General features: G+C 37.1%; 1 protein-coding gene across 1 annotated transcript; it reads left to right on the top strand.

The window, feature by feature from the left end:
* Positions 1 to 23,094: 23,094 nt before the first annotated feature.
* Positions 23,095 to 25,387, top strand: LOC108359575 (uncharacterized). The gene is made up of 2 exons (XM_017611501.1): positions 23,095 to 24,215; positions 24,264 to 25,387. The coding sequence occupies exons 1-2, from the start codon at positions 24,061 to 24,063 to the stop codon at positions 24,616 to 24,618; spliced, it is 510 nt and encodes a 169-aa protein (XP_017466990.1). The 5' UTR covers positions 23,095 to 24,060; the 3' UTR covers positions 24,619 to 25,387.
* Positions 25,388 to 25,443: the final 56 nt, after the last annotated feature.

Here is a 25,443-nt window from a genome sequence, read left to right as displayed (position 1 = left end):
TTTTTACACGTCTTTTTTCGCTGTCAACTTTTGAGCTCGCGTCTTTATTCGTATCTAGTGATGATATGTATGTATGTGTAAAGAGAAATAAATTTGGCAAGTCTGTACAGTAAAATGAATCGTTATACGCAGCTAATTTGTTTTTATTTTACTTGCTGTATTTTAGTTTTACTAAGTATTATGTTACCGTGTTTTCAAAAATTTGATATTGCAAAAAAAAATATATTAAAACTCAAAAAAATTTTGGTAATTTTTGGTTGGTTATGGTAGGAAATTTTGGTAGGAACATAAATTTGTCTGTGGCAACGCTGACTTTGTCATGCCAATGAAACAGTGTTGATATTTTAAGTACAATTGTACTTTTTTCAGTACATTTAATTTTAAAAAGTACAAAAGTACAATTTGCCGATTTTAAGTACAACATCAACATCAAAAATACTTTTTGTACCCAACGCTCAAATCTCTTCTAGCACTTTGATTCTTAATCCGTTTACATTTAAGTAAATGGATATACCTATATTTCATATTTGCTACAAAACGAAATTATGAATTGTAATTTTGAATGTAAACGTGATTGTGAACAGTAATATTAGTGATGTGCGTTATGGTGATTGCGATTTCTTATCACCGGCGGGTGAAATATCCCTCATCGCTATTTATTTTGAAAAAATCTTTGGAAATGCAATTTACCTAATGGCGATCCTGCAGATATAGAAGTAGTTGACACACCGCACATCCTCACCGCATGAGTATTCGACATCAACTGACGGTATGCAGTTTTATAGTCGATTCAATTTTAGTACTATAAAGTGAAAGTGCAGCTAAGAATTCATGTTGATTTTTAATATTTTTTTTTTTGCATTTTCTTTATACAAATTGGATATACAAAAATTTCAGTATGGTTGAAAAAGTGCAACACCTTCAACGAAAAAAGTTCTCAAAAATCTGCGCGAATTGAATGTACTATTTCGATCATTTAAACATCTCGGACTCGCCCACCACTAAAAATGATTATCTAAATCTAAAGTATATATTAAATGATATTTAATATTTGCTTTAGGAGTGAAATTTCGACAAATTTGTTTAAACAAAAATTTTAAGCGCATATGCAGAATGTGGAAGCGAGATTCTTCTGCTTGCGTTTCTAAATATCATTTATCAGTTTAAGCACATACGATTAAATGTAAAAAAAATATTTTTAATTGCGGATCCGAAAGAAATATTTATTAGTTGCATTGAGTTACGCAAAAATAGTGCCGAAAATCAATCGATTGTGCTGATTCCGAAAGGGCCGAAAATGGCAAAATGCACAGTCATTTTCCATCACTGTCACACATACAATCTCACTATTCTGTTGACTTCGTTTTGCCCTTCCGATAACTTTTTGCTTCCGCGCTTTCCCAGCACCGCTGTGCAAAGCTTTGCTGATTTGGGCTTCCCTAAGCTAGGTTAACAACGCTAAGCTAGCTGACCCAAACATTTTTGCGAATTTCTCGGAAACCAATGGAGCTACTAAATTAGTTTTAGTGGCGTTGAAGAACACCTAAAAGACACCTAATTCTAGCATATATTTGTAAAATTTAAAACCTTATTTTAACGATGGGTCAGCTAGGTTTACGTAAACCCAGCTGACCCACACATTTTTGCGAATTTCTGGGAAACCAATGGAGCTACTAAATTAGTTTTAGTAGCGTTGAAGAACACCTAAAAGACACCTAATTCCAGCATATATTTGGAAAATTTAAAACCTAAATTTAACGATGGGTCAGCTACGTTAGCGTAAACCTAGCTGACCCACACATTTTTGCGAATTTCTCGGAAACCAATGGAGCACCTAAATTAATTTTGAAGGCCCTAATTAACACCTAAAAGACACCTAATTCCTAGCAAATTTTTATTGATTTTTGGCGACTTGGGTCAGCTAGGTTTATAGACGTATTCCCTACCGTTATCGAGATCATTATGAAACAAAGGTGGATTGTTGAAAATCCCTTCGTTTTAGTTTGTTGAATTTTCGAACATGTGGTAGCACCCTTTATGTTCACCATCACAGCCATTTTGATTTGTTTGCTTTTCTTCTTTGTCGGAGAAGAGTGTAATTATCAAACGCGTCTTATATTGTTAAAAAATAAAATAAAATACATTTAATGTGCACAAAATACACGTCAGCAATGCAAAGATCGTATATTTATAAAATATAAGTGTTATATGCTCTTTTCTAAATGAAACTTTGCTAGTGAAACTGCAAAGAATTTACCAACAAATTAGTTAAGTACTATTACTAATGGGGTGAAAAGAGTGTTAAGCAATGTAAATATATACTATTCTTAACATCCCCGCCAAATTCCTTGGCGTAATTCGTGATATTTTTGTGAAAACACCCAACAACCGATGTAATGGAAAGCAATCCTTAAAATATGTTATCAAAGACATCTGCGCAAAATTATTGTGGGAGGCTTAACCGATGTTGGAGTGACGATGTTTATTTATTTTTTCTCGGGAGTTTTTAATCTACGGAGAAAGGTGTTCTCTGCAAAAGGTGTTCAGCTCCTTTTCTTCGCAAAACAGAAAGAGAATTATACTTTGTGAGGGTTAGAATCACTAAGCGCGGACGAAGGCCGCCTACGCAGAAAGGTGTTCTCTGCAAAAGGTGTTCAGCTCCTTTTCTTCGCAAAACAGAAAGAGAATTATACTTTGTGAGGGTTAGAATCACTAAGCGCGGACGAAGGCCGCCTACGCAGAAAGGTGTTCTCTGCAAAAGGTGTTCAGCTCCTTTTCTTCGCAAAACAGAAAGAGAATTATACTTTGTGAGGGTTAGAATCACTAAGCGCGGACGAAGGCCGCCTACGCAGAAAGGTGTTCTCTGCAAAAGGTGTTCAGCCCCTTTTCTTCGCAGAACAGAAATTAGATTTCTACTTAGTGAGGGTAATAATCCCTAAGTGGCCGCTTACGCAGAAAGTTGTTCTCTGCAAAAGGTGTTGAGCCCCTTTTCTTCGCAAAACAGAAAGAGAATTGTACTTTGTGAGGGTTATAATCCCTAAGTGCGGCCGATTGCCGCCTACGCAGAAAGGTGTCCTCTGCAAAGGTGTTCAGCTGCTTTTCTTCACAAAAGAGAAAGGAGAATTCTACTTAGTGAGGGTTATAATCCCTAAGTGGGGCCGAAGGCCACGTACGCAGAACGGTGTTCTCTCCAAACGGTGTTCAGCCCCTTTTCTTCGCAAAACAGAGAGGAGAATTCTACTTAGTGAGGGTTATAAGTCCCAAGTGCGGCCGAAGGCCGTCTACGACCAAACGTGTTCCCTGCAAAAGGTGTTCAGCCCCTTTTCTTCGCAAAACATAAGGAGAATTATACTTAGTAAGGGCTATAATTCCTAAGCGCGGCCTACGCAGAGAGGTGTCCTCTGCAAAAGTTGTTCAGCCCATCTTCTTTGCAAAACAGAAAGAGAATTCTACTTTGTGAGCATGATTCAATAATGGAAAGGTTTTGTAATAAAGCAGTCTTCTCGCTCCCACATGTAAAATCGGCTCCTTTACTTGTGAAGAATGTTGCTTACTCTATAGTTTCTAGTGATATTAGTAGTAAAACCAAAAATTCTTCATACTAAATATTCGTTGGCATCTCTTTCGTATGCGTAATTTTCTAGAACAAGTGTTCAATAGCGACCGTTTAGCTATAAAATAACCAAAAAAGCCGATTTTTTACGCTGATTTCAACGATACCAAATTTATTTGGCACGGGTAAAATATAAAGAAGATATAAGAGATTTATTTGTATTTTTTATTATCACTAAATTGTTGAAACCCAAAAGTAGATCATGATCAAATATGTAATATCGAATTACACTTTCTAAATAATATAAATTTCTTTACCATTAATTATGCAGTTTTTTCAAAAAAAGGTTATTTCATGAAAAAATAACATTTGTTCGTTTTTTAGTGGTTTTAGTTTAGAAATACAAAAAGCTATAAATTATGTACATCAGCTGAAAACAAATTAATTATCTTTATGGTGACGTCATTAGTTTTTAATCGGTTGTATAGTTCATAAGATATTAATATTTAAAATATCTAAAAACTGAACTTTAACCTTCTAGAACTTCTTCTTTTTTACTTGCGCCAAATAATTTTGACATGGTTGAAATGAGCATAAAAAGTTCTATTGATCTGCATTTTTCGTTTTTGCTAGCTGAACGGTCGGTATTCTAGATTTGTTCAAGGAAATGACGAATAACTTAAATCGAAAATGCATACATATTTTTACGTATTGTTTAGTATTTCCATTAAAAAGCCAAATATATTGCAAATTCACATAGGATTAATAATACACATTTCAATTCTAATTGTATACTTTGCACACTCTTTTGGTACCTTTCTACTGCCGTTTTCGCAAAAGGCGATCACATTCTTCCCCTTTTTCCTACTTCCAAAATACAAATCTATATAAAGGACTGTCAAATTTTAGCTCTCACAAATTACATAACCTTGTATTATTGAATCATGCTTTGTGAGGGTTATAATCCCTAAGTGCGGCCGAAAGCCGCCTCCGCAGAAAGGTGTTCTCTGCAACAGGTGTTCAGCCCCTTTTCTTCGCAAAACAGAAAGGAGAATTCTACTTAGTGAGGGTTATAATCTTTAAGTGCGGCCGAAGGCCGCCTACGCAGAAAGTGTTCTCTGCAAAAGGTGTTCAGCCCTTTTTATTCTTCTACTTAGTGAGGGTTATAATCCCTAAGTGCGGATTCACCTATACAAATTTTTATAAAAAATCACGCAATTTTGTATTAAAAATTCTCGTCCGCGGCGCTTTTCTTAAAAAAAAAAAAAAATACTTCGATAAATAAATAATGATATATTTATAGAATTTTTATAAAAATCTGTATTTTGTTGTTGTTGTAGCGGCTACTAAGCCACGCTCAGGTCGGTTCATCCGTCAACGTTGTCGTCCGTTTCAGCTAAGGGGAGGCCCAGGAAGTGTCCGTCCATAAGGACAGGGGCGTCAGCTGGATGGGGTTCTCGGGGCATGTGAAGAGGTGCCGGGAGCCATGTGCCGGGCATTGGGCACATCCTCATTAATTCTGCTCAGGTGGTTGTGTTTCTAGAACGGCGGGAGTCTACATAACTTGAGACTGATTCCCTGTGAATGCCGCTCAGGGCCTGTCGATAAGCTGACGGGTCCAGAGGTTGTTTAGGGAACCTTTGGACTTAATTCCTCAGTTCGTAGAGATGACTCCTGACGTGCCTTGGCGAGGGCCCTTCTGTAAGCAGCTGTTTGTTAGGATGACCACTTCTGTGGCTCCCCACAAGGACTGCTTGCAGAGCATTGTATTATGTTCTTTGACTGGGAGGATCTGAGCCTCGTCATGTAGGTGGTGTTGGGGCGTCATCAGGAGGCATCCGGTCGCCGTCCGTAGTGGCGTATTCTGAGAGGTCTGTAGCTTCATCCACTGTGTCCTGCTGGTCCCAGGCGATCACTCGGACGCTGCATAGTTTACAACCGGCCGACCAATTGCCTTGTATGTTGCCAAAAACGTTTCTTTATCTTTGGCCCAAGTGCTGCCGGCTAGGCACTTGACATTGTTGCGGCTATGTAATTTGTTGGAAATTGCGGTTGTATGCGCCGAGAAGGAGAGCAGGCTGTCGAAGGTAACTCACGAGGAGGGGTCATTCACCGTCGGTATTGTTACGCCATCAACGTGAATACCCAGTTGCAGTCTGACCTTCGTCCAGGTGGTAAATAGGGTTGCCGAGGATTTCGCAGGGGATAGGGCAAGGCTCCTTGCAGTGAAGAAGCTAGAAAGTTCGGCGAGATAACCGTTTACTTTCGAGCACAAGTCGTCAATTACATTCCCGGGCGCCATAATCGAACAATCGTCAGCATAAGAGACAATATTTATTCCCTCTGGTGGTTGAGGGAGCTCCGAGATATAATAATTGAACAGTAGTGGGGGCAGGACACCACCCTATGGTACCCATTGTTTAATTTTACGTGGCTTGCTAGTTTTGTCTCTGAAAATTACTGACGAGTGTCGACCCTTCAGGTAATTCGCCGACCACCGTTTGAGTCTCTGTGGGAGTGAGGCCTCTATGTCTTCTAGCAGCGTTGAATGACTGGCAGTGTCGTACGCCTTGGATAGGTCCAACGCTACTAGAATAGTTCTCTCACAGGGGCGCTTTCGGTTAAGGCAACGAGTTATCCATGCTGATGCTTCGCTGGGGTCAGGTGGTTCGTGAAAAATGGTAGTAGCAAGGCCTCTAGTGTCTTCGCTACCGGGGAAAGGAGGGTTATCGGACGATAAGACTCTCCTTTATTGGCTAGTTTCCCCGGTCTGAGCAGTGGCACCACTCTCCTCATATTCCAGATGTTTGGAATGACCAGAGTGGCCATTGACAAATTGAGGACATCCGTTAGGTATGCTGCAAAAGGGGGTGCTGCCTTGTGGTGGTGGTTGGCGGCGTCGCGGGGGAGGTGTGCGACTGGGCAGCACAGCAGTGGCCCACATAGTCACTCGTCCAATCACGCGTGTTGCCAATTCTGGAGCATGCCCTGAAGTGGCACCAGCCAAGGCAGGAGTTGCCCTTGATTAATGTCACGTTACGGAATATTCTGGACTGACAAACCGAGCAGATTGTCGCAGAGATTAGGAGTTTCCGGCGGCGGTGTGTGGGTGCTATTGTGTTTGTTTGTGTGTTTATTGTTGTGATGTGTTGGGGTGTGGGTGTGCTGGCTCTGTGCTGCACGGGCGGGTCCTCTTAATGTGTTTTAAAATTAAACAAAAAATGTTACTAACATTTGCCATGAGCAGAGAAAAGCTCATGTTCTTTAATATGACGTCGAAACTCTTCAATTGTGATCTGTCATATTCGATCAACTTTTATAGCAAGTATGATCTGCCAAAAATGACCTAAGATCCCATCAAGCATGATTATTCATTTGTGACCAATGTTTATATCATTGATGATTCACATGTATACCATTTTTCCATCTAATTTTGCACATTGCCCTTAATATTTTGATAGAAACAAAGTAATGACGAGAATTTCTATCAGGATTGTCCGTCATTTTACCGGTCAAATGGTTGTCACTGTTCTTGCGGGGTTATGTTGGATATCATGGCGCAATAAACAGGTGAATAAGGCAGCATTCTCTGTTAATTTTCTGACATGCCTTATATTTCACAATGTTGCCTTTATTCGTTGTACGTTTTATGTGTTGCTTCTTTGGAAGTATTTACATATATTTTGGGTGCAATTTCGCCATTTATTATTTGATTGTAACATTGTTTTTTCTAAAATTTTCCGTTTGAATTTTTGTGGAAAATCTTATCTTACTAATATTATAAATGTGAAAGTTTGTATGTTTGGATGTTTGGGAAATCATCACGCGGAAACGACTGAACGGATTTGCATGAAATTTGGTGCACAGATAGCTTATGGGCCAGATTGGTTAATAGGCTACTTTTTCAAGAGTTGCCACCTGTTAAAAAAGTTTAATTTATTTAATATACGGGAACGACTGAATGGATTTGCATGAAAATTTGCACACAGATAGCTTATGACCTGGATTGGAAAATAGGCTACTTTTCTTAAGAGTTGCCACCTGTTAAAAAAGTTTCATTAAATTAATACGCGGAAACGACTGAATGGATTTGCATAAAATTTTGCAAGCAGATAGCTTATGACCTACAGTGGAAAATAGGCTAATTTTTTGGAAGAGTTGCCACCTGTTAAAAAAGTTTAATTGAATTAATACGCGGAAACGACTGAACAGATTTGCATGGCATTTCGCACAGAGATAGCTTATGACCTAATCCAGGAAAAAATAGGCTACTATTTTAAGAGTTATCACGTATTAGGAAAGTTTAATTAAATTAATACGCGTAAATGACTGAACTGATTTGCATGGAAGTTTTCACACGGATAGCTTATGAGCTAGGTTGAAAAATAGGCTACCTTTTTTAAGAGTTACCACCTGCTAAATAATTTGAATTAAATTAATAAGCGGAAAAGTCTGAACGGATTTGCATGAAATTTTGCAACCAGATAGCTTATGACCTACAGTGGAAAATAGGCTAATTTTTTGAAAGAGTTGCCACCTGTTAAAAAAACTTTAATTAAATTAATACGCGGAAACGACTGAACAGATTTGTATGGCATTTCGCACAGAGATAGCTTATGACCTATGTTGGAAAATATGCTACTATTTTAAGAGTTATCACGTATTAGGAAAGTTTAATTAAATTAATACGCGTAAATGACTGAACTGATTTGCATGAAAGATTGCACACAGATAGCTTATGACATAGACTGGAAAATGGGCTACTTTTTTAAGAAGGATACCTGTTTGAAAATGAAATTTTGCTCAAAGATGGTTTATGACCTGGACTGAAAAATAGGCTACTTCCTTAACCGGGTTTCCGATCAGAACGAAATTTAGTACACTTACTACGGATTTCGGAAGGATAGTCTTAGACTGAAAGTAAGTCCGATAACTCAAGGCCCCTCCCATACAAATTGGAATTTTCATATTACATACATATCTCTGGAAGTAATTGTGGGAGAGAACTGAAACTTGGTATAGTGATATGTATGTGAAATCAATGTTGGCATTAATCGATTGATGTTTTAATTAGTTAGTTGATTCGATTAAATTCAATCTGATTACGGTTAATCATGATTAATTTTAATCCGACTAAACAGTTAATCGTAATTAATTTTTATTCATTAACTCTTAATTTGATCAAGTAGGTTTGTGATTAATTAAGTTATGCTGGAATTTCCCTGTGCACACAAAGCAAGTTAATCCGGTATGGCTAAGTCGGGTTTCCTCATCAATCTAAGCAATTTGGTGTGCATTTTCATTAAGATATATACCAACAAACGTTTTACAAACTAGGTTTGTAAAAGTTCCCAGTTTATGTATTACTAATAACAATAATTATATTTTTTTATATTATGTGCTTTTTATAAGCGTAAAACACAACATAATTACTATAACTGGTGTTTGGTTTCAAACTCGGACAAAGTAGACAAATTAATCAGATTTTATTTTTAATTGGATTAACGATTAATGTTTTAAATTAATTAAACGTAATCGCAGCCAGCGATTAACGATTAAAAAAATGTTATCATTAATCGTACAGTTGATTACGACTAATTAATTTTAATCGTCAAACGCGATTAACATTTTAATCGTTAATTTTTAATCGTTAGTAGATTAACAGTTTGCCAACACTGTGTGAAATCATGTTCATATTCACGGAGAAAAATGGACATTTTTGGAAAAGAGGCGTAGCACCTTTCATACTGACTGAAAGTTTCATATTGCGTATCTCTTCAAATGTTTGGGGTAAAGCACTCAAGCTTGGTATGGAAATACATATGTATGTATGTATGTGAAACTAATACCATACTCATGGAGAAAAATGAGAGTTATTGGAAAAGGTGGTGTGGCAACTCCCATGCAAATTGATTTTTCTATGCTGCATATCTCTGGAGGTGTTTATTGCAGAGGACTGGAACTTGGCACCGAGATGTGTATACAAAATTGATTCCATACTCATGGAGAAGAATTTGCGTTATTCGAAAAGGAGACATGGTTCCTGCCGTACAAATTAACTGTTTTATACTGCTTATTTCTAGAGGTGTTCATGGTAGAGTACTGGGACTTGGTACTGGGGTATGTAAAATCAATTCTAAATTCATGGAAGAAAATTAGAGTTATAAGCAAAAAGGCGCGTGGCACTTCCAGTACAAATTTACTTTTTCTTGCCACATATCCCTAGAAGTGTTTGTAGAAGGATACTGGAACTTGGTATGGAGTTGTGTATACAAAATGTATAAAAAAGGAGGCATGTCGCCACCCATACATACTAAAAACTTCTTAATACATATCTCTGGAAGGATAGAAAATCTCTCGAAGTATTTTAAATTTGTTATGGAGATTTATTTTATAAGTTCCGTACTGACAGAATAAATTTCATTAAATGGAAAAGGGAGAGCCGGGTTCGGCCTTATAATCTAAAGCTCTCTTGAGGCATTTGCTACAGTAATGAGAAGTGGTATTTTATCAAGGCCAGGTTACTAAATTTGAGTTGGAAATATTAGAACTCGCCGTGGCACCTCCAAGAAGGTTACACGTTCACGAGTCGTATACCTGGAAACTGTTTAAGGTAAACTTAGAGGGATTGATATCTTTCGTATGCCTAGCGCGCAGACGAGATTTTATAATTTCATAGTTTTAAACGGCCTAAATACCTTAACTCGCTTAAAAAATAACGAGCTGTAACGAAATGGGCACAGAAATAAAATCTAACATCATTAAATTATTTTTAATATGTGTATAAAAGCGCGGGGTGAAACCCGCGGGTATAAGCTAGTACTATATAATTTATTAAAAAATTAATAATGCCTAAGCCAAGCTGTGTAATTTGCAGAAAAGCGTGGACTTACGAAGGCGTCCGTTTGTTCCATTCACCAGCGGAGTAGGTTAGGCTGAATAAGTTAGATATTTCCAATATTTAATGGCGAAGTAATTTCTGGCACCACCAACTTCCCCAAAAATTATTATCCCACAGCCACGAAATAGACCTTCCAATAAATGTGAAATAGCTATTTTTTAAATGTAGGATGCATTTCCGTATAAATTATTTATATAAGCGCTTGAAAGGCAAAAGGTATAATCGATTAATCTTTATAAACCTTCCATATATACCTATTTAAATTTATTTATTTAATCCTTTTAACAGGGCTGCCAGACGTTTAGAGTCTAAAACCCGTACAAAGACAAAAAGTGGTGGATGGAAAATCCGTACGAAATCCGTACGCTCAAATTTGTTTGGCTAGCAAAAAAAAAATTTTGTACTTAGGTGAACACAGGAATCGTACTTTTAATAAACATAAAACAGAGGTCGGCAAAATTGACTTTGCGAGTGTGTTGGTGAGCACAGAGTAATCGTAATGCACAGTGGTGAAGAGTAAAATTTAAAAATTAAAGACCAAATGTGTCAACAATGCAATGTGTCATACAGTGCCGGTCAAAAATGGATGAATGGTGCTTCGTGTTTAATATTTGCAATGTTTTTCAGGCTAGAATATTTTTGATATTTTTTTATAAAAATATGGTTCATGCTTTAACAAAAACCATATAAATCAAACTTTATAAATACCCCAAATTTTTATCTAAATTTTGAGCTTTTTAATCAGAATTTTTTTAATTTTTTGAGTATCTATGCAGCTAATAGGATTATAAAATTTTAGTAAAATTAGTGCAAGTTTTGAGCGGCTAAAATATCGCATTGATTTGTAATATTTTTTTTCCTGACGGCTTTTTCAGTTTTTTTCATATAAAAAGCGAAATTTAGGAAAACTGGCAGTGACTTTTTTTCGCAAAAGCCTTGCGCATATTCTTCCACAAGAAATTAATGATTATTTGGGAAATGTGCGAAACGCCGTCAACAAAAAAAAATTATTAAAAATCAATGCGATTTTTTTGCCGCTCAAACGTTGCACTAATTTTAATCAAATCCTGTTAACTGCATACCCAAAAAAATAAAAAACGATGTTGGTTAAAAAGCTCGAATATTAGATAAAAATTTGTGGAATTTTTCTAAATTCTATATTAAGTTTGAAATTGTGATTTACATGGTATTTGTTAAAGCATGAACCATGTTTTTATAAAATATCAAAAAAAATTTAGCTTGAAAACCATTGTAAATATGCAATACGAAGCACCATTCATCCACTTTTGACCGCCACTGTACATGTATACGAATAAAAATATCGTTTATAAATCTACTATATATTTGTGGAAGTATGTATGTATGTATGTGCCAGGTTGTAGCCTAAACGGACGGACAGAATCGAACGAAATGACACCTGGGCCTACAATAGGGTGATTGGGATTCGACAAGGGGGCGTGGCCCCCCCATAGGCGTGAAATTTGTTATCAACTGTAACTTCGGAACCATAAGCCCCATGAACTTGCAATTTGGTATGCAGGCACAGCTATGGCAGGTGCTTATAGTAAGGTGTATATGAATGAGTTTATAAAAGGGGACGTGGCACCTCCCACAGGCGTGAAATTTTTTATCCGCTGTAACTTCGAAACCATAAGCCCCATGAGGTGCCTATAGTACGCTATAAATGAGTTTATAAAAGGGAACGTGGCACATCTCATAGGCGCGGAACTTCGAACCATAAGGCACATGAACTTGAACTGTGATATGCAGACATAGCTATGGTAGGTGCCTATAGTACGCTATAAATAAATGAGTTTGTAAAAGGGAGCGTGGCACATCTCATAGGCGAGGAACTTCGAACCATAAGTCACATGAACTTGAACTGTGATATGCAGACATAGCTATGGTAGAAGCTTATAGTACGCTATAAATAAATGAGTTTGTAAAAGGGAGCGTGGCACATCTCATAGGCGCGGAATTTTTTATCAGCTCTAACTTGGGAACCCTAAGCCCTACGCACTTGAAATTCGTTATGCAGCTATGGTAGGTGCTTATAGTAAGCTGTAAATGAATGAGTTTATAAAAGGGGGCGTAGCACATCCCGTAGGCGTGGAATATTTTATCAGCTATAGCTTCGAAACCATAAGTCACATGAACTTGAAATTTGGTACACGGACATACCTACCGTAGGTGCTTATAATAAGGTATATATGAAAGAGATTGTAAAAGGAGGCGTGGCCCGCCACATCCCGTAGATGTGGAATTTTTTACCAGCTATAAATTCGAAAGCATAAGTCACATGAACTTTAAATCTGGTATGCAGGCATAGCTATGGTAGGTACTTATAGTAGGCCATAAATAAATGAGTTTGTAAAAGGGGGCGTTGTACATCCTATAGGCATGGAATTTTTTATCAGCTATAACCTCGGAATCAAAAGCCCCACGAGATTGAAATTTGGTATGCAGGTATAGATATGGTAGGCGCTTATATAAAGATATATATAAATGAGTTTGTAAAAGGCGCGGAAAATGTATCAGCTATAACTTCAAAACCATAAGTCACATGAAATTGCAATTTAGTATGCAGACCAGAGGCAGGCTTGCGTTGAACGCCAACTATTGCATACTCAATCAATACTGCTGCTTTGTATGACCGATCAGCGCGTGACTTAGTAGTATCGATACCTAAAAGAAATTAGAGGATGACTGAACACCAGCGCATACCGTGCTGTTTTGCAAATACAGCCTCCACAAGTGAACGATACTTATAACAGCTCATACTGATATTGACTTCAGCAAACCAGTATTCCGAATGCTCGCTCACGAAACTAGCAANTTTAGTTAAAAATTTTTGGAATTTTTCTAAATTCTATATTAAGTTTGAAATTGTGATTTACATGGTATTTGTTAAAGCATGAACCATGTTTTTATAAAATATCAAAAAAAATTTAGCTTGAAAACCATTGTAAATATGCAATACGAAGCACCATTCATCCACTTTTGACCGCCACTGTACATGTATACGAATAAAAATATCGTTTATAAATCTACTATATATTTGTGGAAGTATGTATGTATGTATGTGCCAGGTTGTAGCCTAAACGGACGGACAGAATCGAACGAAATGACACCTGGGCCTACAATAGGGTGATTGGGATTCGACAAGGGGGCGTGGCCCCCCCATAGGCGTGAAATTTGTTATCAACTGTAACTTCGGAACCATAAGCCCCATGAACTTGCAATTTGGTATGCAGGCACAGCTATGGCAGGGGCTTATAGTAAGGGGTATATGAATGAGTTTATAAAAGGGGACGTGGCACATCTCATAGGCGAGGAACTTCGAACCATAAGTCACATGAACTTGAACTGTGATATGCAGACATAGCTATGGTAGAAGCTTATAGTACGCTATAAATAAATGAGTTTGTAAAAGGGAGCGTGGCACATCTCATAGGCGAGGAACTTCGAACCATAAGTCACATGAACTTGAACTGTGATATGCAGACATAGCTATGGTAGAAGCTTATAGTACGCTATAAATAAATGAGTTTGTAAAAGGGAGCGTGGCACATCTCATAGGCGCGGAATTTTTTATCAGCTCTAACTTGGGAACCCTAAGCCCTACGCACTTGAAATTCGTTATGCAGCTATGGTAGGTGCTTATAGTAAGCTGTAAATGAATGAGTTTATAAAAGGGGGCGTAGCACATCCCGTAGGCGTGGAATATTTTATCAGCTATAGCTTCGAAACCATAAGTCACATGAACTTGAAATTTGGTACACGGACATACCTACTGTAGGTGCTTATAATAAGGTATATATGAAAGAGATTGTAAAAGGAGGCGTGGCCCGCCACATCCCGTAGATGTGGAATTTTTTACCAGCTATAAATTCGAAAGCATAAGTCACATGAACTTTAAATCTGGTATGCAGGCATAGCTATGGTAGGTACTTATAGTAGGCCATAAATAAATGAGTTTGTAAAAGGGGGCGTTGTACATCCCATAGGCATGGAATTTTTTATCAGCTATAACCTCGGAATCAAAAGCCCCACGAGATTGAAATTTGGTATGCAGGTATAGATATGGTAGGCGCTTATATAAAGATATATATAAATGAGTTTGTAAAAGGCGCGGAAAATGTATCAGCTATAACTTCAAAACCATAAGTCACATGAAATTGCAATTTAGTATGCAGACCAGAGGCAGGCTTGCGTTGAACGCCAACTATTGCATACTCAATCAATACTGCTGCTTTGTATGACCGATCAGCGCGTGACTTAGTAGTACCGATACCTAAAAGAAATTAGAGGATGACTGAACACCAGCGCATACCGTGCTGTTTTGCAAATACAGCCTCCACAAGTGAACGATACTTATAACAGCTCATACTGATATTGACTTCAGCAAACCAGTATTCCGAATGCTCGCTCACGAAACTAGCAAACGCGGCATTTGAAATGTTGCCGAAAGCATGAGAGCTCATTTGGACGTTTGGCGAAGCAAGACGCCGCAGTCCATTTGTTGCAGAAGTCGTTTGACTTGTTGTTGAAAGCCATTTGACTTGTTGCCGAAAGCACGACGAATGTAGTAAAGCGTAATTTATCGTCTCATATGTATGTATGTGTTTATAGCGCGTGTACCATGCAATTGCTTTACTCACTGCTGGCGCCAAGAGGAATACGCATACGTACGTATGTATGTATGTATGTACATATCAATGCTTCATTTCACACAAGCAAATGTCGTTGAATTGTTTTTTAAATACAGCACCATGCCTTCAGCAACAAATTTAATGGCTTTGCAGCAACAAGTCAGATGACTTTCAGCAACAAGTCAAACGACTTCTGCACCAAATGAACTGCGGCGTCTTGCCTTCGCCAACCGTCCAAATGAGCTCTCATGTTTTCGGCAACCGTCCAAATGCAGTATCGTGCTTTCGGTAGTCGATCAAATACGGCGGTTGCTGGTTTCGTGCACGTTCACTCGGAATACTGGTCTGCCGAAGTCAATATCAGTATGAGCTGTTATATGTATCGTTCACTTATGGTGGCTGTATTTGCAAAACAGCACGCTGGTGCTCGTTCATCCCCCGTTTTTAATGTGAGCGGGCTTAAAATCACAAAATCAGCATCGTTTGCCAGTCTCTGATGCAGACATATCTATGGTAGGTGTTTATAGTAAGATATATATAAATGGGTTTGTAAAAGGGGCGTGCCATAGGCGTGGAATTTTTAACCAGCCATAAATTGCGAGCCATAAGTCACGTGTACCTGAAATTTTGTATGGAAGGTGTTTAGAATAAAGTATATATAAATGTGTTTGTAAAAAGGGTATAAATATGTATTCAACTATTTGACCACTCGGATATTTAAAACTGTGTTCTTTTTTAACCTTACAGTCTTTAGAGCATTTTGAAATGGAAAGATTAAATTATTTTATTGATCCCGCGATGCTGTCAAACGAAACATGTTAATGTATAATGAATAAAACTACTTCTGAAAAAAGCATTCTACCGGAAAAGTGCAGCTATATCTACTTAAACAGCTTAGCGAATAGGAAGCTAAACGGAATGTACCATAGTTGATTAATTTTAATTTAAAAATTCTATCGTTTCCTTAATCCAGCTAATATTAATAATGGAACAAGATTTTTGGTACAGAAAGGGATGATCAATATATGTTAGTTGCAGTACGATAAAGCTAAAAGTATGGCTCATTAGGATGCCTTAATTTAGACAGAAACAAAATAGTTTTCCTCCCTCGAACTGAATATTTGTATTACTGTTTTATATTTAGATTTGTTTACCCCGAACGACGTCGGGTGCTCTGTTTACATATTATATGTATATTAAAATAAGAAACATCGATTCTTTAACAAACTTCAATAAAAAATTAAGCAATTGAATAACTCCATAAAATTTATTTCCCACTTAATCCTAGTTCATTTTAAAATAAATTAAATTGACGATAAAGAAACATATAACATATACATCTTAAAAGAAAATTATTGGAGTTGAGGATACAAACTGTTATCTAAATTTTTCAGAATGTAGGATTATTATTTCTAATTCAATTTCTAAGTCATACTTGCTCACATCACAAGTAGAGCGGTTTTCCGAGATATCAATAAAATTCGGAATTCCCTTAATGTCTTCAAATCCGTCCCCAAAATTAAAGAAGTGTTTTTTAAAAATGACGTAAATTTCCCGTTGGGGAGTGATGCCCTCCTCCTATTTTATTTATTATTGCCTCGGAAGTTTTCATGGTGGAAAGATTGCTTAAAAATTTAGAGGCAAGATAGATTTAATGAATTACGCAATGGAAAGAAAAAATATTAATATCGTCCTTTTTTAGCTGATCCAAAAAACCTTCTCTTTTGCCAACCATGACGTTTGCACCATCCGTACATACCCCAGCGAATTTACGTATTTCTACTTCAGAAAGAAGTTTTTCATAAACGATGTCAAACACTAGTTTACGTAAAAAGTTTCTAACGAAAACATTGAATTAAGTACATCGTAATTGGAATCCACGGTTCGAATACAAATGACCAACTGGCATCCGCATATACAAAAAAATTGGCATGAATTAATTTTTATTTTTAATTTCAGTTTCAATAAATGCACCCATTTCATCTGTCCGACGAGCTAATGCCCTAAGAGACAAAGGAATATTTTCGATAACAACATCATGCATGCAATTGAGTTCCTGAAAAACTTGTTTTAAAATTTCTTTGATGTAGATGCCTTCTGAAAAAGGTCTTCCTTTTTTAACGATATTTAAAGTAATTAGGTTTGCCAACGGGTTTTTTTAATAAAGTTTGTGCCTTACTAATGCTTTTCCAATTTTCTTCTTCAATTTGAGAAATCCATTCCTTAAACTTTAGAAGAAAAAACTTTTTCTTTGCAGTAAACAATTTAGCCCTCCGCACACCTTGAAAATTATCAAAATCTCTATGAAAAATATTATGTCTACTGAAATTATATTCACGCGTTCCTTTAATTGATATGTGGTCAAGAGGCACTGCACATCACCAAACGCATTAGGAATCATAAAATATTTTTTTTAATAATTTTACTCATTTATCCAAGTAGATATGTCTACTGTAGCATAGGTATATATCAGCATAGCCGCTGCCTATGTTGCTTCGTTGGTGTCAGAACCACAGTATATACAGTAATAAACCTTTTTGAGTACTCCTCGAGAGTAAAATCAGATCAAGGTTGATAATGAGAAGGAGCATGAATTTTGCCGATTCAGAGTTGCATACAAATTTACTGTGGTATGAAAGGGAGCAACAACCGTACTACGGCAGAGTGGCACAGGTAATTTTGTAAACAAACACTTTTCTTATAATTATAAGAGATAATTGCTATTTTTTGCAATATTCCGATATCCAGCGTGTAGCCAGAGGCAGTAGTGGCATGTGAGCCTCACTAAAATCTACTCATCATGTTGGAGCAGCTCCGGGTAATGGACCATTGAATGTGCTGTCTGAACTTATGACACCATAACCTTCGGAGTCTCCAGCAAATTCGTGTCCTGACTTTATACGGTAGTCATTCATAGCAATTACTATTGTATGTGTGTATGATTCATATTTGTGAATTCTATACTTTGATGTTCAGTATCTTCGAGGAGCTCCGGGTATTGGTCGCTCAAACTTGGGTGTGCTTAATGAGCTCTCTGGGCGGATGCGCTGGCAGGCTTTAAGGCTGATTCACATACAACTTTCTTCGCTTTGCTTGATAGTTCTCTGCTTTGACATATAAGATCGATGTAGGCATTTGCATGAGTATGCTCACATAAAAAACGTTTGAAACAAAGCAAAGCAAAACGAACCAAAATCTTGGGCAACTCTCAACTTTTGCCCGCTTTCGGGCTTTCAGCTGTCTACATGTATCTTTTCTCGTGCGCTTGCATTTGCATTTAATGACATAAATAAGGTAAGTAGGAATTTTTATTGCTATTATTAATGCATATTATTATATTGTTATCTATTTTACAGTTAAAAAATATGGAGGAAAAGGAGAACGCAAAAGCTGTCAAAGCGTTTATTGTAACATACCTTCTGCGTTCCACGCTTTGTTGTCAAAGTTTGAATTGTCAAGCAAAGCGAGGAAAGTTGTATGTGAATGGCCCTTTAGAGTCTCTATAACAATACCAACCTTGATTTGTTTTGGAATAAAGACTTAAATATATTCGGAAATTTAGAATTTTCCATGATAAATTCACAAATTTCACGTTTTTTATAAAAATATAATCTTACAATGGATATTTTATTAATTTTAAATATACGTTTAAGAAAACTCCATCCAGTGCTATAATTACGATTTGAGTTTCCAGTTTAATGAAACACAGGCAATAATTATGTACTGTACTATTGATATTATTCTTAATTAAGTATTGATATTATATTTAACCTACATTTTGNTTAAATTGGTTTTAATATATTTTCAGTTTATTCAAATTGAATTTATTTTACACACAACTTTTCCAGTGTTTTAAATCCTGGTTATGCCACTCATGCTTTTTAATCTAAAAACATCATAGCCCTAGTAAATCGCTGTTTGTGAAACGTGGCGTTGCCGGACTTGCACTTCACGATTTCATGAAATGATGCCGAATTCATGGTTAACTTTCGTGTATAATTGAATTCATGAAATGGTGTTTATGCAGCCAGTTTTAACCCAAATTCATGAAATGAATTCGTGAATTAGCCTACGCATAAACGTAGTATATATGTAACAAAACTTTTCAGGTGAGTTGTCGACCCTACCGAGTAACAGTATAATGTTTGAAGCGATGGTTAAAGTTAGAAAAAGCTAGGGTTTTTTTAATTTTACGCGACAAAAACTCCCAACAACACGAAGTCTCTAACAAACGACTGGATATACGTAATTTTAAAGGCCTATAAATCCTCTGATCGTGTTTCATTTGTAAAATCGGGTGAAAAATAGACAAGCTGTTAATAGATAAGTCTCTCAAGGATGAAAATAGCGGATTTTTTATAAAATAATCGAGGGTTCAGGAACTATAAGAAACCTATTAGATATGTGTAAAATAGGCAAATTATGAAAAAAACACACCAAACATCCGTAAATCTTCACGGAAAGCTAAAAATCCGTAGGTTGAATCCGTACAACCATTTTCACCCCTGAAAATCCGTACCGTACGGAAAAATCCGTATATCTGGCAGGGCTGCCATTAATATCACGTGTTGCGTTTTTGTATTCACGTTGCTGATTTCATGTATCTAATTTATCTCTTCATAAATTTATCAAGATTTGTCTATGCATCCGTCGGTGAGTCCTTGAAAGTATTCTTTGTGCCAAATCTTTATTACAAATTTCACCATTTTGAAAAGTGTTTTTGCCTCAAGACATCGAGTTGTACGGCATAAACTGTCACTTTTAATTGGTTACTGCATTGGCTACTTTTATTAGGGTTTTTGTATGCATTTGTCGGCGAGTCCTTGAAGTATTATTTGTGAAAAATCTTTTTTACTAATTTCCCCATATTAACATTTTTTTTTTGCATACAAATATCAGTTTGTGCGCCATTGACATGGTGTTTTGAAACCGCAGTTGGACTTTTCATCTAGAATGATATACCCAGCAAACATTGAGGTTAGTTATCGATTAGACAATGATTGGAGAACTAGCCACGTTCTCCAATCTCAAACGTTAGAGAACGACTCGAAAAACTATCGAGAATAATAGCGATCTCAACTAAAATGGGACATATGTACATAGTTCTCGACTCGAGAAAATATTAACTCTCTAATCGAATTCTAATGTTGATCTCTACTGGGATTCGAATGTGAACTTCAAACTGCTCTTTTGCTTTATCAAATAAAACGCTTTGTTTGTAAAATTTGTATTAAATGTATTTCTAATAAAATAATAATGAATTATTTGAACTTAAAAATAATTTACGATTCATTCATTTGGAATATTTCTTATTTACATTTATTTGAATTTGCGTTGTTTCTCTAATCGTTCTCGAATCGAATTCTAATGTAGTTCTCTAACTTCGTCATCGACTCGAGAACGATTAGAGAATTACCCTAGTTATCTAATGTAGAAATCCAAATTTCTCTAACGTTAGAGACTGTGTTTGCTGGGTAGACACTTCTCAATCTGGGTGGTCTTCAGTATCTACGTTCTTGATTGCTTCTCTTTGTGCGAACTATTCCGTGGAGTTAGTACATCACATTACTCTTTTAGCGTCAAAATCTTTATTTAAGTTTCTAATTATTATTTATTACATTTACTGTAAATCCTTAAAGCTCTTTGTTATTGTTAGTGTTTGTCTTTCAATACTAAATACAAGCGTAATCCACAAAATTGTTTAGCTTCTACATATCTAATTTGAATAAAAAATAATAAATTATGCTTAAATTTTGTTAATTTAAATGGCTACATTATTTTCAAAAGTAATTTTTAATATTATGTATGTATATGTGTTAAATGAAAAACATCAATTACAAAAGGTGTAGTCAAAAAGGGTAATTCTTTTTAATATTTCTGGCATTTACCCTTTAAAAAAATTCAAGGGGTGAACACTTCCAATAAGGTAGTGTCAAATCTTCCTTCTCGCCATGATACAAATAAGAAGGTAGTTTCAATGAACAACTTTTTGATTAAAAAGCAGATTTTTGACAATTGCTCAATTGTGAAAAATTCGAAGCGGCGTTACCCATTTGTAAGTTGTATGGTGTGGGAGATTTTATATCCTAAATTTGGGAATATAAATAAAATAGTTGTATTAATATTTACCTTTTAAAAATAACTAATATCTTATCTTAAAAACGCTTAAATTTTACACTAAATTCGATAACAACTTGCCAAATTATTATTTTAATATTAATACAATTTTAGTGAACATATTTTAGTGAACATATTTTAGTCTTTTTAGTGTCCTCATGTCAGGTGATTATTTCTCAATGTAGTTTTCTATATCGGTTATGATGATTCTGATATAATTCAGGCACTGAAATTACACATTTCGATGTGTTATTTAATACATATTGTCTTGGTCAGTTTAACGCAAATGGAATATACATAGGCCGTGAAATTTTTCCTGCAACACATATTGTTTTCAGATAAAATTTTTACACACACAAAATGAAGTATAAAATAAATAGATAAAAACAAATTTTCAACCAAACTGATTTGTGTAGTTCAGGGGCGTCTTTTGGTAAATGTTTTGGCGGCTGTTTTAATATATCCTATCTTATTATATATTTCTTTGCTTTTCCACATTCTGAGAAGTTAAGAGAATGAAGTCTAACATACTTTTTTGGTCAACTACGACGTTTGATTTCATTTTTTGCAATCATTAGTTCATTTCGCTTGAGGAGTCACAATGCCCATATCGGCTGTACCGATTTTTTTTTTAAATTCGGACACAAATTTTCTAAGAATGGTTATAGGCTGAAACAAAACTGATATCTAAAGGGGGTGTGGAACCTCCCATACAAATCGAATTTTTCATAGTGCATATCTCTGGAAGTATTTGTGGTAGAGTCCTGGAGCTTGGTATGGATATATGTATATGAAGTCAATCTCAAGCTCACGGAAAAATATGGGTTTATTGGAAAATCCGGCGTGCCAACGTATAACTTGGAATATAGGTAAATGAAATCAATCCCAAACCTATGAAAAATGGGGTATATGAACACGATCTGGTAGCCATTGATAAGAGCATATAAACTAAAATTCCTGTTGACGCATAGATTCCTCTGGAAGCATTTACCTAGAATACTGAGATGAGGAATTTTCCCAATGGAAATATGTACAGAAAAACTGGCGCGACACCTTCTGGAAAGTAACGTGATCACAGGGTGTATCCCTAGAACCATGTTAAGCTAAACCTTGAGAGATTACATTCTTGCCAAGACCCACAGGGATAAGCTGAAATTGCGTCGCAAGTTTTACAATCCGCTTGGGCAAGGTTTAACCACTTAACCCGCCTTTGTTTTCGATGCTGCTGAATGCTATAAACTGTCAGCTTTCACACAATTTAAAATTTACATGTGTATTTAAAAATGTCATGAAAATTGTGTTGCTAGCTTCATGTTGCTAAAATGTTGCAAGCTTTTTCACAGCGTGCACAGAATACTTCTTTGCTGAGGAAATATGGAATTTCACACTTATTTCACAGAAAGAAATTTTATATGCAATTTGACAGCTTTTTCATGTGAAACAGGAACAAAATACTATGCTTAAGAACAAAATATTTTTAAATCGACACAAAATTAATAAGAAAATATGAAGGATTTTAGATATTGGGTATGGTAGCACGAAATGTCACAATCTGCTTAATTGTCAGGTTGTTAATATAACGACGAAAAAGTGACAATGGAACTACCTTGTTTTTTGTTTCATGCTTCTCGCTCTTATTACTTCACCTGGTATTATTCCACCATGGTTGGATATCATGATTCAATAATACAAGGATGGATAACTTGGCAGTGGTCTCGCTCCCGCATTCTGCCTTAGCTTGTGTTGCTTTCTTTTTTGATTTATACAAACTACTACTAAACTACGAGAAATATTGTCTTCGTAAAAAAAGTTCAACAGGCAACACTGCGGATATTTTCTTCGATTGTTTCGTGGAAATAGATTTTCGAAAGTTGTGTTTATTCCCAAGGGAGGTAGACCCTTAACCAAGTGACTTTCGACCGAAATGCCTTACTTCTTTCTTTCTCAAGGTTCTGGAAAGACTTCTAGACTCGCAGATCCGACAGGAAATTGATGTAAATAATATCTCTAGCTGTCAGCACGCCTACTGGAAAGGTAGATGCTGTGGATACAGCTTTGCATAGTATTGTCAGCACCATTGAAAAGGCTCTCGCTTTTAAGGAATTTGCACTAGGCGTGTTCCTAGATATCGATGGTGCCTTCAATAATGTTCTCCCGGGAGCGGTTCTTCAAGCCCTAACTCGCCTTGGGCTGGATCACCCTATGGTCGAGTTTGTTCATCGCCTCTTAGGCAGTAGAGCTATTTATTTGGAGATGGGGGAGGTATCCATAACAAGATATGCGAATCGCGGAACCCCACAAGGCGGTGTTCTCTCCCCACTTCTTTGGAATCTAACGATGGATACCCTGCTGTCACGGTTGCAAGGTACAGGTTGCCAAGTCATTGCCTACGCGGATGGTCTTGCCCTGACGTCAATTGGTAAGCCCCCCCCCCGTTCTATGTGACTTACTTCGAGGCGCCTTACACGTCGTGGATACCTGGTACAAAGAAGTAGGACCTAGTGTCAATCCGGCAAAAACGGCCATGGTTCCGTTTTCAAAGAAAACGAAAGCTGTCCGGCTACAACCTCCTTCCTTGAACGGTATCGCACTGACTTTCTCGGAGGAGGTTAGATATCTGGGCGTTATTCTTGACAAAAAGTTAACTTGGCGGCGCAATATAGAAGAGCGCTGCAAGAAAGCTATAACTGCTATGTATGCCTTTAAATCGGCGATTGGGTAAAAATGGGGATTGAAGCCTCACATTGTGAACTGGATGTACACAGCGGTTGTGCGTCCCATTCTATCCGTCCGTAGATAAATCTACAATAAGAAACAAACTAACAGCGGTCCAAAGGATGGCGTGCATGATGATCACAGGAGCGTTACCATCGACGCCTACTAAAGCCCTAGAGACCTTGCTTCACTTGCTACCTGTGGACCTATATGGTAAACTACAGGCAAGCTGTAATGCTATTAGATTAAATGCGCTAATCAAATGGAGTGACACGAGGTTTGGGCACTCTAGNTTAATTGCACTAATCAAATGGAGTGACACGAGGTTTGGTCACTCTAGAATTTTGGAAGATCTTCCAGAGGACTTTAGGCGCCTGGACTACACTACGGGACATTTCCAGACAAGGATCCCCTCAAAGGAAGAATGGGAGGAGGATTCGGTCCTAATATCGTATTCTGACTCAACAGCCATCTACACTGATGGCTCCAAGTTGGATATGAAGGTAGGAAGTGGGGTATACTCGCAAGAACTCTCACTTAGCCTCAGTTTTCGTCTGCCAGATCTATGCAGCGTTTTTCAGGCTAAACTAACAGCAATAAATGAAGCTGCAAGTTGGTTGATCGATTCTCTAATTAATCTGAAGGCGGTTACAATATTTTCTGTACGGCGGATGAACTAGCAAGGGAAGGAACCTTGTTGTCTGCAATCAGTACAGCCCGTAATGCGGGCATTCCGCTATCTTCTTGCAAGCTCTGGCTGGAAAATAACTTTGTCGGACGGGCTAATATAAGATGGTCTGCGGAGCCTACTTGCAGGATAGCAAGTTATATCTGGCCTAAGCTTGACAAGCATAGATCTCGCCCTTTCCCCCACTTGGAGCGACCACTGCTGCGGCATGTTATTGGAGTTCAAACGACTACTGTCGTAGCTGCCGCGATGAGGAGGAAGTCGAAAGCGTGGAGTATTACTTATGCCGCTGTCCTGCTCTGGCGAGAGCTCGCCAACGCTCGTTCCTCCATTATTCTTTTGAATGTCTCACCGAACTGGATTCAGCCAGCGTCTATGACTTTGTGCGCTTCATCAGAGCTACGAAGTGGTTCCATTACTAGGGTAAGAGGAGGGACATATGGAGTCTCTTGTACGGCACCACAACGGGCCCATGGTGGCCTAAGTGTGCCCCTTTTCCTGTAGGATTAGGGCAGCCGAGTGTGTGGCCGTCTGATATCATTGTGCGGCCATTTGGATTTTTTCAACCAGAAGCTAACCAAGGAAGTTCCAAATAGTGTTATACGGTCTAATGCTGAATATACATGCAAAAATCTGAATATATACTTCCAGAAAATGGGTGGAATGCGCAGAAACGCTAAAGTCTTTCTTTGTTCTTCACGTATGGATTATGACCAGGGAACGGATTTTATGGAAATTGCCTTTTTTTCTGCTAAAGATATAGAGTATATTCGATTAAGAATGTCCACGATTTAGCTTTCCCTGATTCCATATATAC

This window comes from Rhagoletis zephyria, unplaced genomic scaffold (genome assembly GCF_001687245.7).
Source record: "Rhagoletis zephyria isolate East Lansing unplaced genomic scaffold, Rhagoletis_zephyria_1.1 Rzeph_scaffold_00413, whole genome shotgun sequence".
In the NCBI taxonomy this organism is placed as follows: domain Eukaryota; kingdom Metazoa; phylum Arthropoda; class Insecta; order Diptera; family Tephritidae; genus Rhagoletis; species Rhagoletis zephyria.
This window is presented reverse-complemented; position numbering and strand designations above follow the sequence as displayed.

Coding starts and splice junctions, on each gene's coding strand:
- LOC108359575 (XM_017611501.1), top strand. CDS start 24,061: ATGGCGTGCATGATGATCACAGGAGCGTTACCATCGACGCCTACTAAA. Junction 24,216..24,263: donor ATCAAATGGAGTGACACGAG/GTTTGGGCACTC, acceptor GAGTGACACGAG/GTTTGGTCACTCTAGAATTT.